General features: G+C 33.1%; 1 protein-coding gene across 9 annotated transcripts in view; it reads right to left on the bottom strand.

Moving 5' to 3' along the window:
• LOC105251814 (guanine nucleotide-releasing factor 2) overlaps positions 1-16,734 on the bottom strand; it is a 69,184-nt gene that overhangs the window by 578 nt on the left and 51,872 nt on the right. For 4 of the 9 annotated variants that reach the window (XM_025411444.1, XM_025411440.1, XM_025411441.1 and 1 more), the window contains 15 exons: positions 7,256-7,679; positions 6,715-6,939; positions 6,137-6,319; positions 5,737-6,044; positions 4,872-4,988; positions 4,000-4,310; positions 3,678-3,891; positions 3,260-3,283; positions 2,112-2,307; positions 1,733-1,997; positions 1,404-1,647; positions 1,265-1,279; positions 940-1,114; positions 215-859; positions 10-141 (listed from right to left, as the gene is read on the bottom strand). In XM_025411444.1, the coding sequence (XP_025267229.1) occupies positions 10-141; positions 215-859; positions 940-1,114; positions 1,265-1,279; positions 1,404-1,647; positions 1,733-1,997; positions 2,112-2,307; positions 3,260-3,283; positions 3,678-3,891; positions 4,000-4,310; positions 4,872-4,988; positions 5,737-6,044; positions 6,137-6,319; positions 6,715-6,939; positions 7,256-7,679 (3,478 nt within the window). The remainder of the gene's footprint in view (positions 1-9; positions 142-214; positions 860-939; positions 1,115-1,264; positions 1,280-1,403; positions 1,648-1,732; positions 1,998-2,111; positions 2,308-3,259; positions 3,284-3,677; positions 3,892-3,999; positions 4,311-4,871; positions 4,989-5,736; positions 6,045-6,136; positions 6,320-6,714; positions 6,940-7,255; positions 7,680-16,734) is intronic. The other 5 variants (XM_011258843.3, XM_011258847.3, XM_025411442.1 and 2 more) reach the window with 5 other exon arrangements.

Genomic DNA, 16,734 nt, shown 5'->3' with positions numbered 1-16,734 from the left:
AATGCTCACCCTTTCTTAAATCTTTTCATATTTTCAACAATATTAAATTGTTGCCATCTTTTTGAGAAATTTATAGTGCCATCTGGTAATAAATCGTTATTTCCAATATGCACAAACGTAAGATCTTGCAAAACAAGTCCGCTGAAACAAAAATATATACATATATTTCTGATAATTAAAAAAATATGAGAAATAACATAACTTGCGCTCTTACATATAAGGAATACATGGTGGCTGCGTTTCTGCCAAAGCTTGCCTATAGGCTCGAAAGCTGCTAGAGCTATCGATGAGAGCGCAATATTCCTTCAGACCTTCTGTAATGTGCTTCTGCCATTCGAGTCTCCTAATAGGCGCACTGTCCAATGCAGATAATAACGCGAGATAGCTATTAAAATTATTAATTTTCCTAAGATGTTTCATAATTTTAATAAACTTTACGACATATTTCTCTCTATCCTTCGCCTCATTTTCTAATCGGTGCTCCAATATTCGAGATCGCGCCCAATACGACATTTTATTGAAGTGTTCGGTAAATCTTGTGAGATTCGGACTTCTTTCTTCATTCTGTTCCTGCGCCCAGATCAGCACTTCCGGGATTTCTATTTTCATAAACAAGTCGGCATCGAGTAGCGTCATTTGTTCAGCAATCTGTTCACTTTTGAAGTCCAACAGAGAAGCCTGTTTCGTTGTTACGCTCAGAGATGAGAGAATCGGTTGCGTTGCTTGTAATTGCTTGATAGTATGCTTCTCTAAAATCTTAACCCGCAACGCTTTGGCCATTGTAAGATCGCCGCTGCAAACCAATTGCTGTACAAATTCCATCAGAGTTTGCAGAAGAACGTCGTCAAGATCAGATATTCTGTTTAATAGAAAATAATATCAAATATTATATTCAGAAATATAAGAATGTAAAAATATAAAATAAGAGTCTATACTTACGTTAAATCACTAACAACTCTAACTAATAAGGAAAATGCTTCACGCGCAGCTCTTTGTTTAACGACATCTGGGGAACATGAGAAACGTTGATGACGTCTATGTAGTTTTCGAATCAGTTCTAATGGCTGCATGAAGGTTCTGTATGTTGTTAGAAATGCTTCTTGATATAAGAAGTCTGCAAAAGATGTATATTGATGTGTATTATTTTTATCAAAACTCGATTCATTCATCTTCATTGATGATTCTCATCATGAATATTTATTTATCAATTTGCGCGATAATAATAATATAATTATTAATATATTTATAAAATTAAAAATATTACCTGATTCTTTTTCATCTATGCAGCATATAAAAATATGTATATATAATATAATAAATATGTTTAGATATTTTATTCTAATTTTTTAAATATTAATTCTAAATATATTTTACAGATTTAATGAATTAAAAAATATATATACCGTGTTTATTTGCTTTTGTGGCGTGAATTAATAAAGCATCTGGATGCCCACCACGTATATCTGGACCTTCTTCATCAGATTTTTTCAATACCAAGTATTTATTAATATCTAATTCATCTAAAATATTATCATCTTGATCGATATCCCTTAACTCGAGGGTATTTTCATCGACTGATATGGAAGAAAGAGCATTACTAGCAGGTCTAGATGATGATAATACTGTGTCCATAATAACATTGTTATTCTAAAATAAAATGATCTCATCACGCACATGCTTCATTGAATCATGATTCGTCTGTAATAATAACGCAGTAGCGTGAATTTATTACATTAATGTTTACCAATTTTACAGGAGTCGGAGGTGTAACGTCTTTCTTTTCATGTGCGTATGTTGGCTCTTCCGACTTCAGAGGCGTCGATGTCACAAGAGAATCCGAATTGTGAATACTCTGCATACTGATTGTGGGTTTTGGCGATATTGGTGGAGGTGTAACATTTGATTTAATGGAACGAGATCTCTTTGGTGGTAATGCCGGGGGCAGACTAGAATTATTTGTTGCCTCTATCGAGCTCGGTGTTGTAGTCATAGAAAGGCTAAAAAAAGAATATAAATACTCTACTTCTCTAGTATATTATTTGCTAAAAATATCTGTATAATAAAAGTGAATAAATACATAACAAGAACACATAAATTAGATATCACAGTACCTTGAGCTATCGTGTAAAGCAGTCACAGTATGCGTTACAAAAGAACACGATTGAGTTGTGGTGAGGGACATCTCGTGCTGTTGCCATTCTGCTTGCATCGAATTGTAAGCTGCTACAGAATGACGGGTACCGAGACCCGAAATGAAATCGTTATTACTGTGGGAGCAATTCCCAAACATCTCCATGTAAGCCATAACTGAAATATACATATAAGTATGTTAATTTTAAAATCTCATGAGAGAATTGAAAGAATAATCTTTGTTATTATAAATTATTTTGAACAAAAACTGAATTTTTTGGCATATATAATACAGTCGATGAATGTAGCAAGCGCGATAAATGCTGTAATAAGATATTAAAGCGTATGATTGTGGAAATATAGATTGTGTGGGAACACTGATGCATAAGCAAATATTATTGTGTATTCGTTATTTCGATAAGCCATGTGTAAAAGAAAAAAAATTTTAAAAGTTAAACTCACTGGAATAAGAATGGAATCTTTTAAACAGCATCTTGTACCGCTATATTACACTTTGACAACTATTGAGCTATTGTAGAATGAGAGCAAGTGCAAGTAGTAATTACTAGCTTCAAAAGTAGGCTTTAAAAGTATCACATAAGTTAAGAAAATTTCACACACTAACGATTCTTTCGTTTTTAGTCCGTTTGTCTCGACACAAGAATGAAAACTGAGCTTTAACTCTTGACAACCAATGAAGCATAGTCGACTCTCTATTAACGAAAAAGGTCAAATTAATTAGAAAAAGATTACAAGCCCACGTAAGCTCTGATCTACTTTTCACTCATTTGTGTTAATAAACTGCAGAAAACCCGCAAAATTTTTTTCATCGTAACATCATGAAAAAATGACTCGATATGTATATCTTTGCAATATTATTTATGATGCGAAAATAAATCACGAGTAAGCTGCCAGCTATTAATAAAAATTCAAGCTCAATATCAAACAAAAGATCGTATTCTAAAATATCTGCGATAAAAAGAAAAGGGAATATCATAAAACATGCCGCAAAAAGCCTGAAATTTAAAATCTGATGTAAATATGTGAAACATACGACATTAACTTAGCGTATAAAAGTGTTTGCTGAGGGGGGAAAGTAGTTGAATTATGTGGGCAGGATCCCACTTACCGGAATATGCCACTGATTGGAACACTGGGGGATATACAAAACATTGCGTCAGTTTTATAATCTACTATAAAAATGTATTAATATTTGTGTGGAAAATGTTTACACTACTATTTTCTTTAATATCTATGTGCATATTGACATAATAAATTATATATATCGTACATGAAACATAAAAAACAATATAATTGCTTTATAAATCGTACTTGAGAGAAATATTCGCTAATGCGGCAAATAATTTCTCAAAATTCATATATATATATATATATATATATATATATATATATATATATATCTTAAAATTGAGACAATAAGAGGTAAAATACTATAACATCAATGCTGTTAGACAACATTAATTCTATTGGCTTCCTCCATCTCTCATCAGCAATATTAATAATAATTTGCTAAAAAGATTACTTACTATGCCGCTTCTTTAGTGGCAGAGGAGGTGGTTTGTTGGCATCTGGACTATCTCCATTACTGGTGTGTAAAGTACATGTAGATAAATGCTCGTTCTCCGGTACATTGTCGTACTGCGATGGCTGCCGTTCCTTTCTTCGTTTGGATCGCTTCTCTGGCAATGCTGGAGGCGCTCCGTTAGAATCAGACGTAGTAGTTGTCGTTGATTCCATTTCCTATGTGAATGAAAGAAATATAGATCAATGACTGTGTCATTTAATGAATGTGTCATTTTATGAATATTCGAGAGAAAAAAAAGTAAACGAAAACAAAATGCAACATACATTTACCAATTTCTCCAATAAAGCTGGGTCCCCGTTTCCAGACACATTGGTCGTGCTAATGGTACTTTTGGAGCTGGTCATCGTCTTCTGTGTAAAAATAGAGCCATTACTGTCTGAGGATAATTTGGTCTGGGAGAACGACTGTTGTTGCTGTGCACTAAATGATTGAGAATTATAACTAATGCTGCTCTGTTGCGACGATCTTTTGGACGCAGTGGTGTAACTTTGAGATGAACTTCGTTGAGAATGCATAGAAACGAAGCCCGATTCCTGCGTTTGCGTAGACAATCGCTCCATCTTTCCTTCTATACCTAGAATAAAATAAATACGACTCAAGCTTATATAGAGAAATATAAAATAAAGAGAAAAATCGATAAGAATAATATACAAATCAATGCTTGTCAATGTTTGCTTACGAAAAAGTGTAACATTTTTCCAACCGAAACTAGACTTATGTGACATTATTATTTTATCTATGATAACGTAAAATAAAAAAGAGAAAGAAAGAAGAGCAAAAGCTTTGCTCGATCTCGCTTGAACGAAGATCTATAAAATACTGTTCAATCATACGGCTGGAAGGTCGATGTCACCCACGCAACTTGTTCCACTAACTATTTCAAGAATTCTTGCATAATTTTAGATCTCGATATATATCTCTTTCCTTTTCCAATTTCTATAAATATTTGAAACTATTGAGTTATATATTAAATAATAGAATTAAAGTAACTAAATAATTAAATAATGAAACGTGGAGCTCTTCAATTTTTTTATGAGAGAAATATATATGTGTAATTAATTAATTAAATAATTTCGTCACTTTTTGACCATTTTTTTCGACATTAATAAATTGATATAGTGAAGAAACTACATACCAGTGAATGGACTAAGCATTTCCTGAGGTGTTTGTTGACCTAGCAACATAGTACTTGGTATGCTAGTTTCAGAACCGTCCCAGCAATTACAGTTTGATGTACCATTCACTTGCATGCCTATAATAATATAGAATATATTATATTGTGTAATAAATATCAATTATATGATAAGTATAGATAAATAAATGATAAACTCAATTTGACGATAAATATACATAATATCAATAAAGAATTTTCAGAATATACTCTCATTAATAATAATAGCTTCTTATCTCGTGAAAATAGCATATATTGATTATGTATATGAAAAGAAATGGTATGCTATATATCCGACACTGTACAAAACTCTTGAAATACCTTCATAGTTTATATTGAGCTTCATGTACTTGATACATTTATTATTAACTACTGTATATAAAGCACGAGAAAATTCTGAATTCATAATTATCGCAAACTTTCCTTCGATATTAATAAAATACACTTAAAGTTCGTCGATATAAAAACACGTTTGTACGGTTCGAACAGACGTTTGATTGTAGACTCACTCGATGGAAAGATCGAAACACGAATAGAACACCAAACTAATATGCTGAATAAGCGTTGACCATGAAGCGCTCATACATGTGGGAACGCATTTACAATTCTACCAATTCGCAGTAATGAAATTAAGACGCAATCGCGAAACGTTACACTCAAACAAATAATATTATATTAGTAAGAAGTGTTGCACATGTATTCGCGAATTGTTTCCTTATGTTAAATAATAATACATTATATTTTGTTCAGGTATAAAATATTAAAAATTATATCTAAGCAATACACGAGAATCTTAACGATAAGATAAATTTTTTTAAATGAACGTTACCTTGAATAGTAGCCATGAGACTTAGGTCCATACTATCATTCAAAGATTCATCATTTGGTCCCATTATGGCTCGAATCTCGTCCTCGTCTCGGGAGTGATTCAGAGCCGAATCCAAACTACCGGCGGACGCGCTGAGAAGAGACGACGAATCCTCTGGAGATCGACTTCGAAGGGATACTCTATCAAGACTAGATGCCAAAAGACCTTCTGACTCGTCGAGAAGCTGTTGAGTCCTCGTTCTTCTCTTCGGCGGCAACGGAGGAGGTGTACCGGAAGAGCTGTTTTCCTCCGACAAACATACATTTGTTCTACAAGGGATCGAGCAATGTTCTACGTTCAACCGTCAACAATGACAGGTGATTTATTATCCTCCTCTTTTATAACAAAAAACGAGTATTACCTGTCGGGCAGCGGAGGTTTCGGTGGTGGACTAGAATCCCGCAAGATCGATTCGGAACTGTGCGAGCTGCGAACCAAGCTACTGCTCGTTGCCGTTTGTTCCAAGATTTGGCGTTCTCTTGGTGTCAAAGGTATATCCGGCAGAGAGTTTCTTTGCGTTAATTCCGATCCATATCCGGAAGTTCTAACAAGTTTAAATTTTAATAAATTATTTTTTTAAGTTATTCAAAATTCCTACTATCTCCAGTAAAATTCTTCCAGTCTAGTCTTAATATTTTGATTTCTACATTTTAATAATTTGCATTTTAATCCTCTATAATATTAAACAAAATATTTCATATATCTTAAGTATTGTGATTGTCAATCATATAATTTTCTGATATATCATTTATAAAAATTGATATTAATTAGAAATTATTTTACATTATCTTTATATTAATGCATTTATAATAATTTACATCTGCTTCCAATATTCGCTCCTCATATCTTGATTTTGGTGATGTGATAGCATAGAAACTCTTTTCTCTTTTCATCCATTATTTGGTATTGAAATTCCATTCGTTTCTTGTTGTAAATTACCTATTACTACTCGCAACAGATGCCGGTTTCTGCTTGTTGGCAATCTTCTCGTGCGCCAGAGCCACTAAATTTTTCACCGCCTCCTCAACCAGCCCGATAACGTGCGTCACGTTCTCGGTGTCTAGAGCGGAGGATTGATCACCGTGCAGCAATACATCGTCGCAGAGTTTCAGCAATTGCGCTAACGCTTGGTACACCTGATTCGTGGCAGATCCCAAGGTGGAACTGCAACAATGACAGAATATAGAATTAGCAGCATAAGAAATATAAATTGATTCTATCTCGCTAATTTCAATCCAAATTATGTTATTTTCTGTCATAAAAAACTGCAATGACGTTCATTACAAAATATATACCAATAGGTGAACAAACAATCTATCTTTCAATGAAACAAGCTTATTGAATTTCTAAATATTTTTCTAATTTTATTGTAAATCTATCTGATATAAAAAAAATTGCAAGACCGAAGCTAGATGGGATTGATTATAATCGACTACTGTTAGGTAAGATTTTATTTCCACGATGAGAAATTAACAATCACCTATTCTCATAGAGCAAATAGGACTTCAACGCGTTGTGTATCGTGGTAACGGTATCAAGGACGATCGTGCCGTTCCCGGGTAGCATCTCGAGCTTCTTCTTGGACACGACATCCCGAAAGTGGAGCAGCGCCAGCTGGACCTGCCGCACGTGGATGTGCAGATCACGTAGGGGATTCTTGTCAAGAGTATTGCCGGAGTCGTTGCAGCCCGGGACGCTCTTGTCCCGCGGCGTACGCGGTGACGAGGGCGAGGCGGCCCTCGTGCCCGTCCCGCTGCCTCCGCCGCCCCCGCCTCCGCCGCCGCCGCTGCCGCTACCGGGGGAACGCATGTGGGAGAGCTTCTCCAGAAAGTCCTCCTTGAAGGAGCGCGCACGACGCGCTAGTTTGCCGCCGCGCGCCTTCCCGCCGGAGCGCTCCTCGACTTCTGCGTAACAGAAAACACATTTGAATTATTAGGGAGAAAATCTTACCCTCGGTCTTAATTTTAAGCCTGCTTAACCCATTCAGACCCTATGTATAATTATGCACAAAAACTTTAAAATCATGTGAAATAGTTATTTTTTAGAATTAGTTTCCCTGCGATCTCTCGGTGGAAAAAAAAGTATATATATCTCGGAAAAAAAAAAAATATATATATATATTTATATATATATATATATATATATATATATATCGTCGTTTTAAACCCTTAGCATCAATAAAAATTAATTCAATAATTTTTTACATTACAGAAAAAATTCAGGTCTGAATGGGTTAATCTTTTACGCAAATTCAGGCTGGTAAGACAAACGACGTTTATTGTATGAAAATATTTGTAGAAAATGATATATACATATATATTATATTGTAAAGTTATATATTGTAAATAAAATTATATATCGTAAAATTAGAATAGGCCAATATAAACAGCAAATAAAAAGTGGTTGGTAAATAAATATATTGATTTTATAATAATTGTACTTAAATAATTATGCAAAAATTATTTAATATATGGAATGTTTCTACATTAACTTGTGTTTCTTCATAAAAGGCAAAATTTATATATTCACCTTACTAAATTTGGAAATGTCTGTCAATTTAAGAATGGATAATTTAATGCTCTAAATATTTTTATTTTTGTTATTCATTATACATTATTTTAATGACCAAGTGAACATTAAGTGAACTTCGCCTCTCTCTAATATAAATCTAATTTACCTGCCAAACCTGGTTCGAGCATCTAATTCTGGATTTTAGTATTTAATTAGCACTTAATCTTGGAATAGATTAGCCTTTATTTGGCGCAGACGAGGGGAAGGCTAATTTAATAAGGGTTACCCTTCTTATCTTACTCAATTCAAATTTCGTATATTGTTACAAAGCATAAAGTTCAACGAAACTATGCAATGTATTTCGCGAAGATATGACATAAATACGCGAAGTGATATATCGAATTTTATCTGCAAGATGAAATTTTTAAAAATATTTATATTTTATATGTTAGAATTCTTTTTATATCCCATATTAGATACGTATGCAGGTTCATTCATTTGCATATCATTTTGTTCGAGCTTGTAATTCAATATACTTTATTTGTGAAAATCTCCCTCTCTCCTTTCTCTTTCTTCCGCTTATCGTAAAAACATTTTTTATCATTGTAATTTTTTATATCTGTTTTAATCTGCGACTTACCATATCTGTAAACGAATTTAATTCGGAAATGAAAAATAAAATACGGGAATGTTTTTCGTTCATTTATTTTATTATTTCTTTTTTAATATAATATACGCGCCTTCTTCCAAACCAAATACATCGCGTTTGCGAATGGAATTAAAATCTTGCCAACTCTTTTTTCGATATACATAACTCGGCAATCTAGCGAGTTTAAAGCTTTTTAAAATTTTTTATGATATTATACGAAACGATATGGGGTGATTTTCATAATTCTTATTTATTCTAATCCCAACAAATTCAAGAATATTTTAAGGGCAAGATCTTTAAATATAAAAAAATATACCTCAGCTAATCGAAGTTCTATTTTTTTAATTATCTTATTAAAAATTCTCTTTCATTTTGCTTGTGTCATTCTTATTTTAATCCCTCTCGCACGTCCAATTGTTAAACGCTCTTCCAAAAATGAATATGGAAACTTGTATATGCACGTCGTTTATCGTCGTAAGCAACACAACGAAAAACAATCTTGTCCGCGGGGCTTTTACGATGTGCAGGCAATATTTTTCCGGGGTGGATAGGTACCGCATCTGAAACTTCACCGCGGGATGCAGTTGCGCTGTCAGCCCGCTGGTGCACACGTGCACGCGACGAGCGAGCGTTGCATACCACCAGGCGCCGCGCTCCTCCGGCCTTTTTTCATCCGGGTGCTAAATGCCAGCCGTGCACTTGAATTAAAACGAAAGCGGCCTGCGCTTGCCAACCGGTGCGCCGGACGTGTAATGCGTCTGCGGTGTTATAGAGCTAGATCTAAGTACTTGGGAAACGCTTTTTCCTCCTTTCTTCTCCTCTCCTGACGAGGGTACCCGAACCTCTCGCTTCCTTTTTTTCACCTCGCGAATCGATAATCGATAATGTCCCTCCCCCCAATTCCCTACGTTACGCACGTAGAATCATAATATAGGAGACTTTTTGCCTTTCTTCTAAAATTTATCTGGCGACCATGAAGTAGCTAATGAAATCTCGGCGGCAAGTGTGTAAAATAGGAAATAGCGTATAAAACAAACTGTTTATGAAGGGGAAGGAAATCTTTATGGTATTTCGTTCCATAAAATTCGATAGTGAGACAGTTATTTTCAAAGCGACGCTGTGTATAAATAATTGTTTCTGAACAGCAATGTTTATAATTATATACTACATATATAGATTAGATATACAAATTTAGTTTTCAAAGTTCTCTCGAGCTTCTTCCGATAACTTTCTTTAACAGCATCGATATATACAGGATGTTTCTTAATAAGTGCGAAAAATTTTAGAAGATGATTCTTTGTCGAAAATTAAGGGGGATTTTTCATATAAACATATAACTCCTACATCCCTCCTTGTGAAGTTACATTCCTCCAAAAATTAGGTTTTTATTCTTTTCTCAAATTTGGAATAAGTTAAAGAAATGAAATTAGGTAGATATTTTCTATTAGTAAAAAGATTATTTATTAATATTATTTTCAGCCTCCCGTATTGTTATAAGGGCATAAAACTAGCAACTTCTATTCAATGTTTTATTAGAACTTTTTAATGGGCCGGAATATGATAATCTAAAAATATGCATTAAAAAGTTTGATTTATTTAGAAACTTTTTTTTATTTTTTTCATAAAATCAGTAGTTTTCAAGAAAAAGAATAAAATACGTTATCGTGTACAGCATGATACTAAATAGCATAGGTTCCAAATTACGAGAAGTTAAATTTTAAAATAAAAATAAAATTAGAGTAAATGTTGGAAAAATTGGAACAAAAACAAAATTATAATAAAAACTTAAAAATCTAAAAAATAAAAACCTAATTTTTACTTCCATTTTTGGAGAAGTGTAACTCCACGGGGAGGGATGTAAAAGTATATGTTTATGTGAAAAACCCTTCTTAATTTTCGACAAAGAATCATCTAAAATTTTTCGCACTTATTAAAAAATACCCTGTATATATATATATATATATATATATATATATATATATATATATATATATCGTTCGATTTGCTAAATAAATCTATAACGGCAATATTTTTCCGCACTATCATCGTGCTCTCGATGCAGCCTGGGCTATTTCGTCGGGCGCCAAAAGTAATGGAAGCGATAAACATCGTCAGAATGAACTTTGTGAATTTATTACGTCGCATAAATTTCTCCTGGAACTTCGTTGTTTCGCGTCGCTTCTCTGGACAAAGGAGGCTTGCAAGAGACTGAAGATTACAGGCCGTGCCGTGAGTTTAAAAAAAGATTTTAGCGGCCACAGAATGTTAAAAATGCACGCCGCTAATAGCAGCACGTTACCAGGAGACCACCATGTGTTATGAAAATTGCGGAGAATTTTATTTCCAACTGCCAAGAAATCTTGAAACACTAAAAAGATCCTCCAACTCTTTATCTTGAAGAAAGCAACTGTCGAAGATGTGATCGGAGAGATTCCCTTACGCGAGATGCAGTTTAATGTATTCGCCGCAGCTGACGAGCTCGCTGTCTGCAGGGGAGATCAGTAGACGTATGTATAGGCCGATAAATCAAGTTCTATTCACGAATCCGGCCTGAAATCTCAATCAGACGTGATTTGCGCCAAAGGCACAAGGCACATTCGACAAGCCGATAGAGATAATGGAGATGAGAATACACAGAGAGAGAGGAGCGGGGGGACAGGCGGGGGAGAAAAGGTGGAGGTGATGAAACACGCGGTAGACAGGAGAGATGCAAATTGTCGTGATTGACTGTATTCGACTCCCGCATGCGTTATCCATGGAAATGCGGTGTAAAATCGGCACGCGACGCAGTGATTTGCAAACCGCGACCAACGGAATTATTTTTATCGTACGATCGGCGCCGCTTATATGCATTTGATATGGCGAAATAGTTTCGACAGGGAATAGATAGCAACTGAATCATCTGTCTCTTCAGCGTCACGTAGCAAGCAGGAATTTTGATTTCACCGATCATTTCTTTATGGTAATCCCTTCGAATGATTTAACACACTCTTCTGTTTAGATCCTGGCGAATTTGTGTGAAAAAAAAATTTCGCAAATTAAAATTATTATAGATATTAATAATTTGTATTAATAATATTATAGATTATAGATATTAATAATATTATAAATTATAATAATTATAAATAAAAATTATTATAGATATAATTATAAATATAATAATGATTGTGATCTGGTACAAATTAAAATGCGACGTTTAATATGTTACGCACGCTTCAACAATTAATTAATTATCTGTGTTTCAATAATCAATTATGCTAAGAGAATAATATTTTTGACTAACGATGAAAATATTCACCGCGAATAAATATCTCTTTTCGAGAATTATAATAATATATATAAATGCAATTTTTTAAATAAATCTTACATAAAAATTATGAAATATCTATTAATAAAATAGAGTACTTTTGATGAATATTAACCGAGAAATAAATCTAGCAAAAATTATCTCCTGTAAAGGTACGCGATGAATTTGGGTGTGTATGTGTGCGAACTTATAGAATAATCTAATATTATATTGATCTGATACATCATGGATCTGTCATGGCAAGAAACATTGTTTGACAATGTATACGCCAGCAAAATTGTATTGATTCACGACATAATGACGGATTCTCGCGTAATAGCAAACACAGCGATCTGCAAAACGTGATCAAGTGCGCTTAGAGTGCACCGTATATGTGCCCCACGAAACTTTATGACAATGAAATGATGGAATTTATGAATACCTCTTACCTAAAACAAACATTTCGATATTAATGCGTATTATCCATGCGGAAATAATGTGTGTGCGATGAAATATTTATTTTATTATTATATTTATTTTATTATTATATTATTATATTATATATTATATTATATTATATTATATTATTATTTTATTTTATATTGTGTATAATAAATAATATATATATTGTATACATATCGTATAATTTTGTAATATAATCTAATATGAGGTTTTAACGAACTCACGTATATTATTACGTATATTAGCATATATTTCATCGCAAATAACGCTCTTATATTCTCGATGCATTTAGAATATAAATCCCTTGAAACTGGATGGAAAAATGAGAGTAAAAAATATTTTATAAAAAAATATATTCTTTCTTTTTCAACTTTATAATTCCAACAATATAATCTACAATATCTTTCTCAAACAGAGGGAAGTAGCTATTAAAACTATAAGCGAATACTCGACAGCGCGTCTTTTGGTTCACCCCTTTTATCGATCAACGTGTGCTCGGAATGTAAACCCACGGGAATTGCACTTTTAAGCGAAAAATGTCCTCTCTCTCCAAAATCCGATCGAGAGTCACGAAACAGACGCATTTTCTGATGAAAGTATGGCACGAAAGTGGATTGTCGGTTTCCGATTTCATACGCTTTTATAAAATTGTACGCACAAACGCATTCTCTTCCCTCTCTCCCTCTTTCCCTCCATCTATTTCTCATGCATTATGCACCCTGTGCGATTGTACTCGGCGATGTTGAAGCTCGCGTAGTGAGCGATGAACGATCGCACGATTAAGGGACACGACGGAAAGTTATTGTCCAGCTGTTCTCTCTCGAGAGCTCGCTGCATCACCGCGATAACGTCCTAGAAAATATTAATATTGTTCGCAGGGAATGTTAATATTATTCGCAGCCGAACCTACCCTGTATCTTATTTAATTAATTATTCGTCCAGTGCCCGTCTGAAAGCCTAACAGTTGACAATCTTTCCCGATGATATCTTCAGAGTTCATTTTTTACGGAGTAATAAATATTTAATTCGACGCACGGCTTTAGTTTGGATCAAATACGTCATTGGTGATAAATTACGATTAATGTATATTAGTCTAGATGAATTATTGCAGGAGCAGGAATAATTTTCGAAACATATATGTTACACATCACGCGCGGATCTGACTAATCCTTTTAATTTATCGCACTAGTAAATCGAAGTGATCTCGCGACTAATCTCGCAGATTAAGGTAGCGTAATCTCGTAGTCCTAAATTGGGCGTGGAAATCCTAGGATTCCGTGTATAAGTTTGAACTCGGAAATCCATTACCTTAAAATGTATGCTAATGTTTAATTTTCACGTAAAATTTTCTAAAAATTTCACATCTAAAAATTGCGCAACTATAGATAATCTCACGACACATGATAAAATAGCATGAAATAAAAATCATCAAAATGCAGTACGAAAGATTCTATTGAACTTGAATAACAAGATAAAGATTTCTCGGATCGAAATAAGCTCAAAAATAAAAACAAATAGAGTAATCGACAAGTCAGCCGCGTAATCTGACCAAATAGAACAGAAGGTTAGGGAATTCGAATTAATTAACCATTACGAGAGCTAATGATGTCCGTGCAAATGCTAATAGCGCCGAGATTCGCGTTTACACGGTTTTGGCGGGAGTGCCGGATGAGATTTATATGAACACGGCATTAGCTCGGCCAGTAAACAATGCTAACTCGGGTATAATTGTTTTATGGAGATCTCACGGATTTACATAATTCTCCTTTCTCCATTCGTGGCGAATTAGCCAATGCACGCGTGTCTTCAAAACCCACTTATCCATTTTACAGTCATGTTACAGCGCGTTGAAAATCATGTTTTATATACATTTTTTTATTTATATGGTCGATATATATATGGAAATTTTTTTTACATACCGTATCACTCGTATTTGATAGAGTACACTTGTAAAATGTTTCGGACACTCCATTTTCGATTCTTGAATTAATAAATGGCTGTTGAAACTTTGATCAATTGCCGCAGAATTCCATTTTCAATAGAAATGTACTTTAAATTGCATTATTAAATCGAGAATATAATGTATTAATGAAGTAAAAAAAAAAGAAAGCACTTTTCACAGATCTGCTTTATGAAAATTAGAATATTCTCTAACGTAAAAGAAGCACGTTTAATTTTAATGAAACATGTAATCCATTTAAATATATACATGTTCATGATTAATTTAATAATAAAGAATAATTTTAATACTAAAGAAAATAAATTCTTTATTGTTAAAATTCTTATAAATTTACTTTCTTAACCCTTTAGCGTACAACTAAAAAAAATTTATGATTTTTCACATTTAATGTCAAAGTGACTGATAGTTGATGTATATTCAACATGATTTTTTTCAGGTATAATTAGATTTCAAACACGATTATATGCGTAATATTGTCTACATCTACGCATCAGGGCAAAATATATAGTTATTTTATAACTATCAGATCTACATGCGGTATCGACATTTTGTTCATCGAGTATATTCTCTGCTGATAAAAAAAGAAAAAAAAATACACACTATCGGATTTAACGGCTGATTTCGTGCGTTATCTGGGGGATGGGTGTTAACAGTCCCACTTCGCGAAAAATGAGGAATGCGTGCGGGCTGGCTTTCGGTCGAATCCGTTAATTACGCGCAAACGGTTCGTTAAATCTTTTAATGATTCGTTCGTGGGATTCGGCGGATGAGCGACGCGCAATCAAAGCGAGTGAGAGATGATTTTTTTTCTTCTCGTGAATTTCGGTCGAGTCTCGATATTAGACTTTCATCGGTGCGCGACTGAAGAGCTCTCGAAATGTTTAATCTGGTTAAAATGGTTGCACATAGATTTCCGCTAACCGGAATAATGAGAAAAGTTCGTATGAATGTGAGAAACGTCCGAAATATATTAAAAATCCCTCTATTTGTAAAAATTCCTCAATATATATAATATCCTATTTTTTAAATATCTAATAATCTCTTAAATAATAGTCCCTTTATAATAAATATCTAATAATATAATAATAATAATAATAATAATAATAATAATAATAATCCTACTTTAAATATTTAATAATAATAATATATAATTTATGTGAGCGGGAAATAAGAATTTCGATAATATTTCGAGAATATATGAAAAAAAATTTGTAAGAGAAAGATTAAGTCTAACTGATAAAAATAGCATATAAAGAATTATAGGAGTCCAGCGATTTGAAAAATAAAATATAACTTTTTCGAATTCATATTTATTATATTATAAAATTAAATAAAGTAAAAAGATAATGAAATTTTTCAGGAAAATTTAATTTATATAAATTTGTATTTATATAAATTTGCTTTATATAAATGTATTATATAGTTTCACAAAAGAATTTTTAAAATCTCTCTATTAACCACAAATGATAGTTTAAAATTTTAAAAATTCCAATTTTTTATTTTAGATAACATATTGGCTTGAAGGCATGCAGGTATGCACGATTATTTAAAATGTCATTTTTACCATTTTATTTCAATATTTCACACAATTTTCCAATTTAATTTCATTGTTAAAAAAATACTTTTTTAGCAAAAAACATTTATTTCTGTTTAAAGTTAAAATTAAATTGTTCACAAATTTTATATGTTAAAAATTAGCCTCTTTTTCGATTCGCTAAATTCCTAACTTCATGAATCAAAAACGAATCATTACTGGTTTTATATGCACAGCTATTTAAATAAAGATACCTTTAATTGTAAGTAAATGAATAAAATTAGAAAATAAAATTTAAGATTCATTAATTTCAATATATATTATAATAGGTAAACAAATTTTAGAATTTCTTACTCCTCGCGTAAATCCAATATTTATTGTAATGATTGGATTCTGAGTCGTGATCCGCGGAAACGTAAGATTTTTATAGTCGTTTATGTCAGTTCCAACAAAGCTCAACTCGTAACGAATAAAATGGAGCGGGAGTAATGCGCAAACGATAATCCATCAAAATTGACGGCGAAATATCAAGAATGAAAAAGTAATTTCCAGACGAG

This window comes from Camponotus floridanus, unplaced genomic scaffold (assembly GCF_003227725.1).
Source record: "Camponotus floridanus strain SB8 unplaced genomic scaffold, Cflo_v7.5 scaffold4, whole genome shotgun sequence".
NCBI lineage: Eukaryota > Metazoa > Arthropoda > Insecta > Hymenoptera > Formicidae > Camponotus > Camponotus floridanus.
The sequence above is the reverse complement of the archived record's forward strand: the minus strand, read 5'-3'. Positions and strand labels throughout refer to the sequence as shown.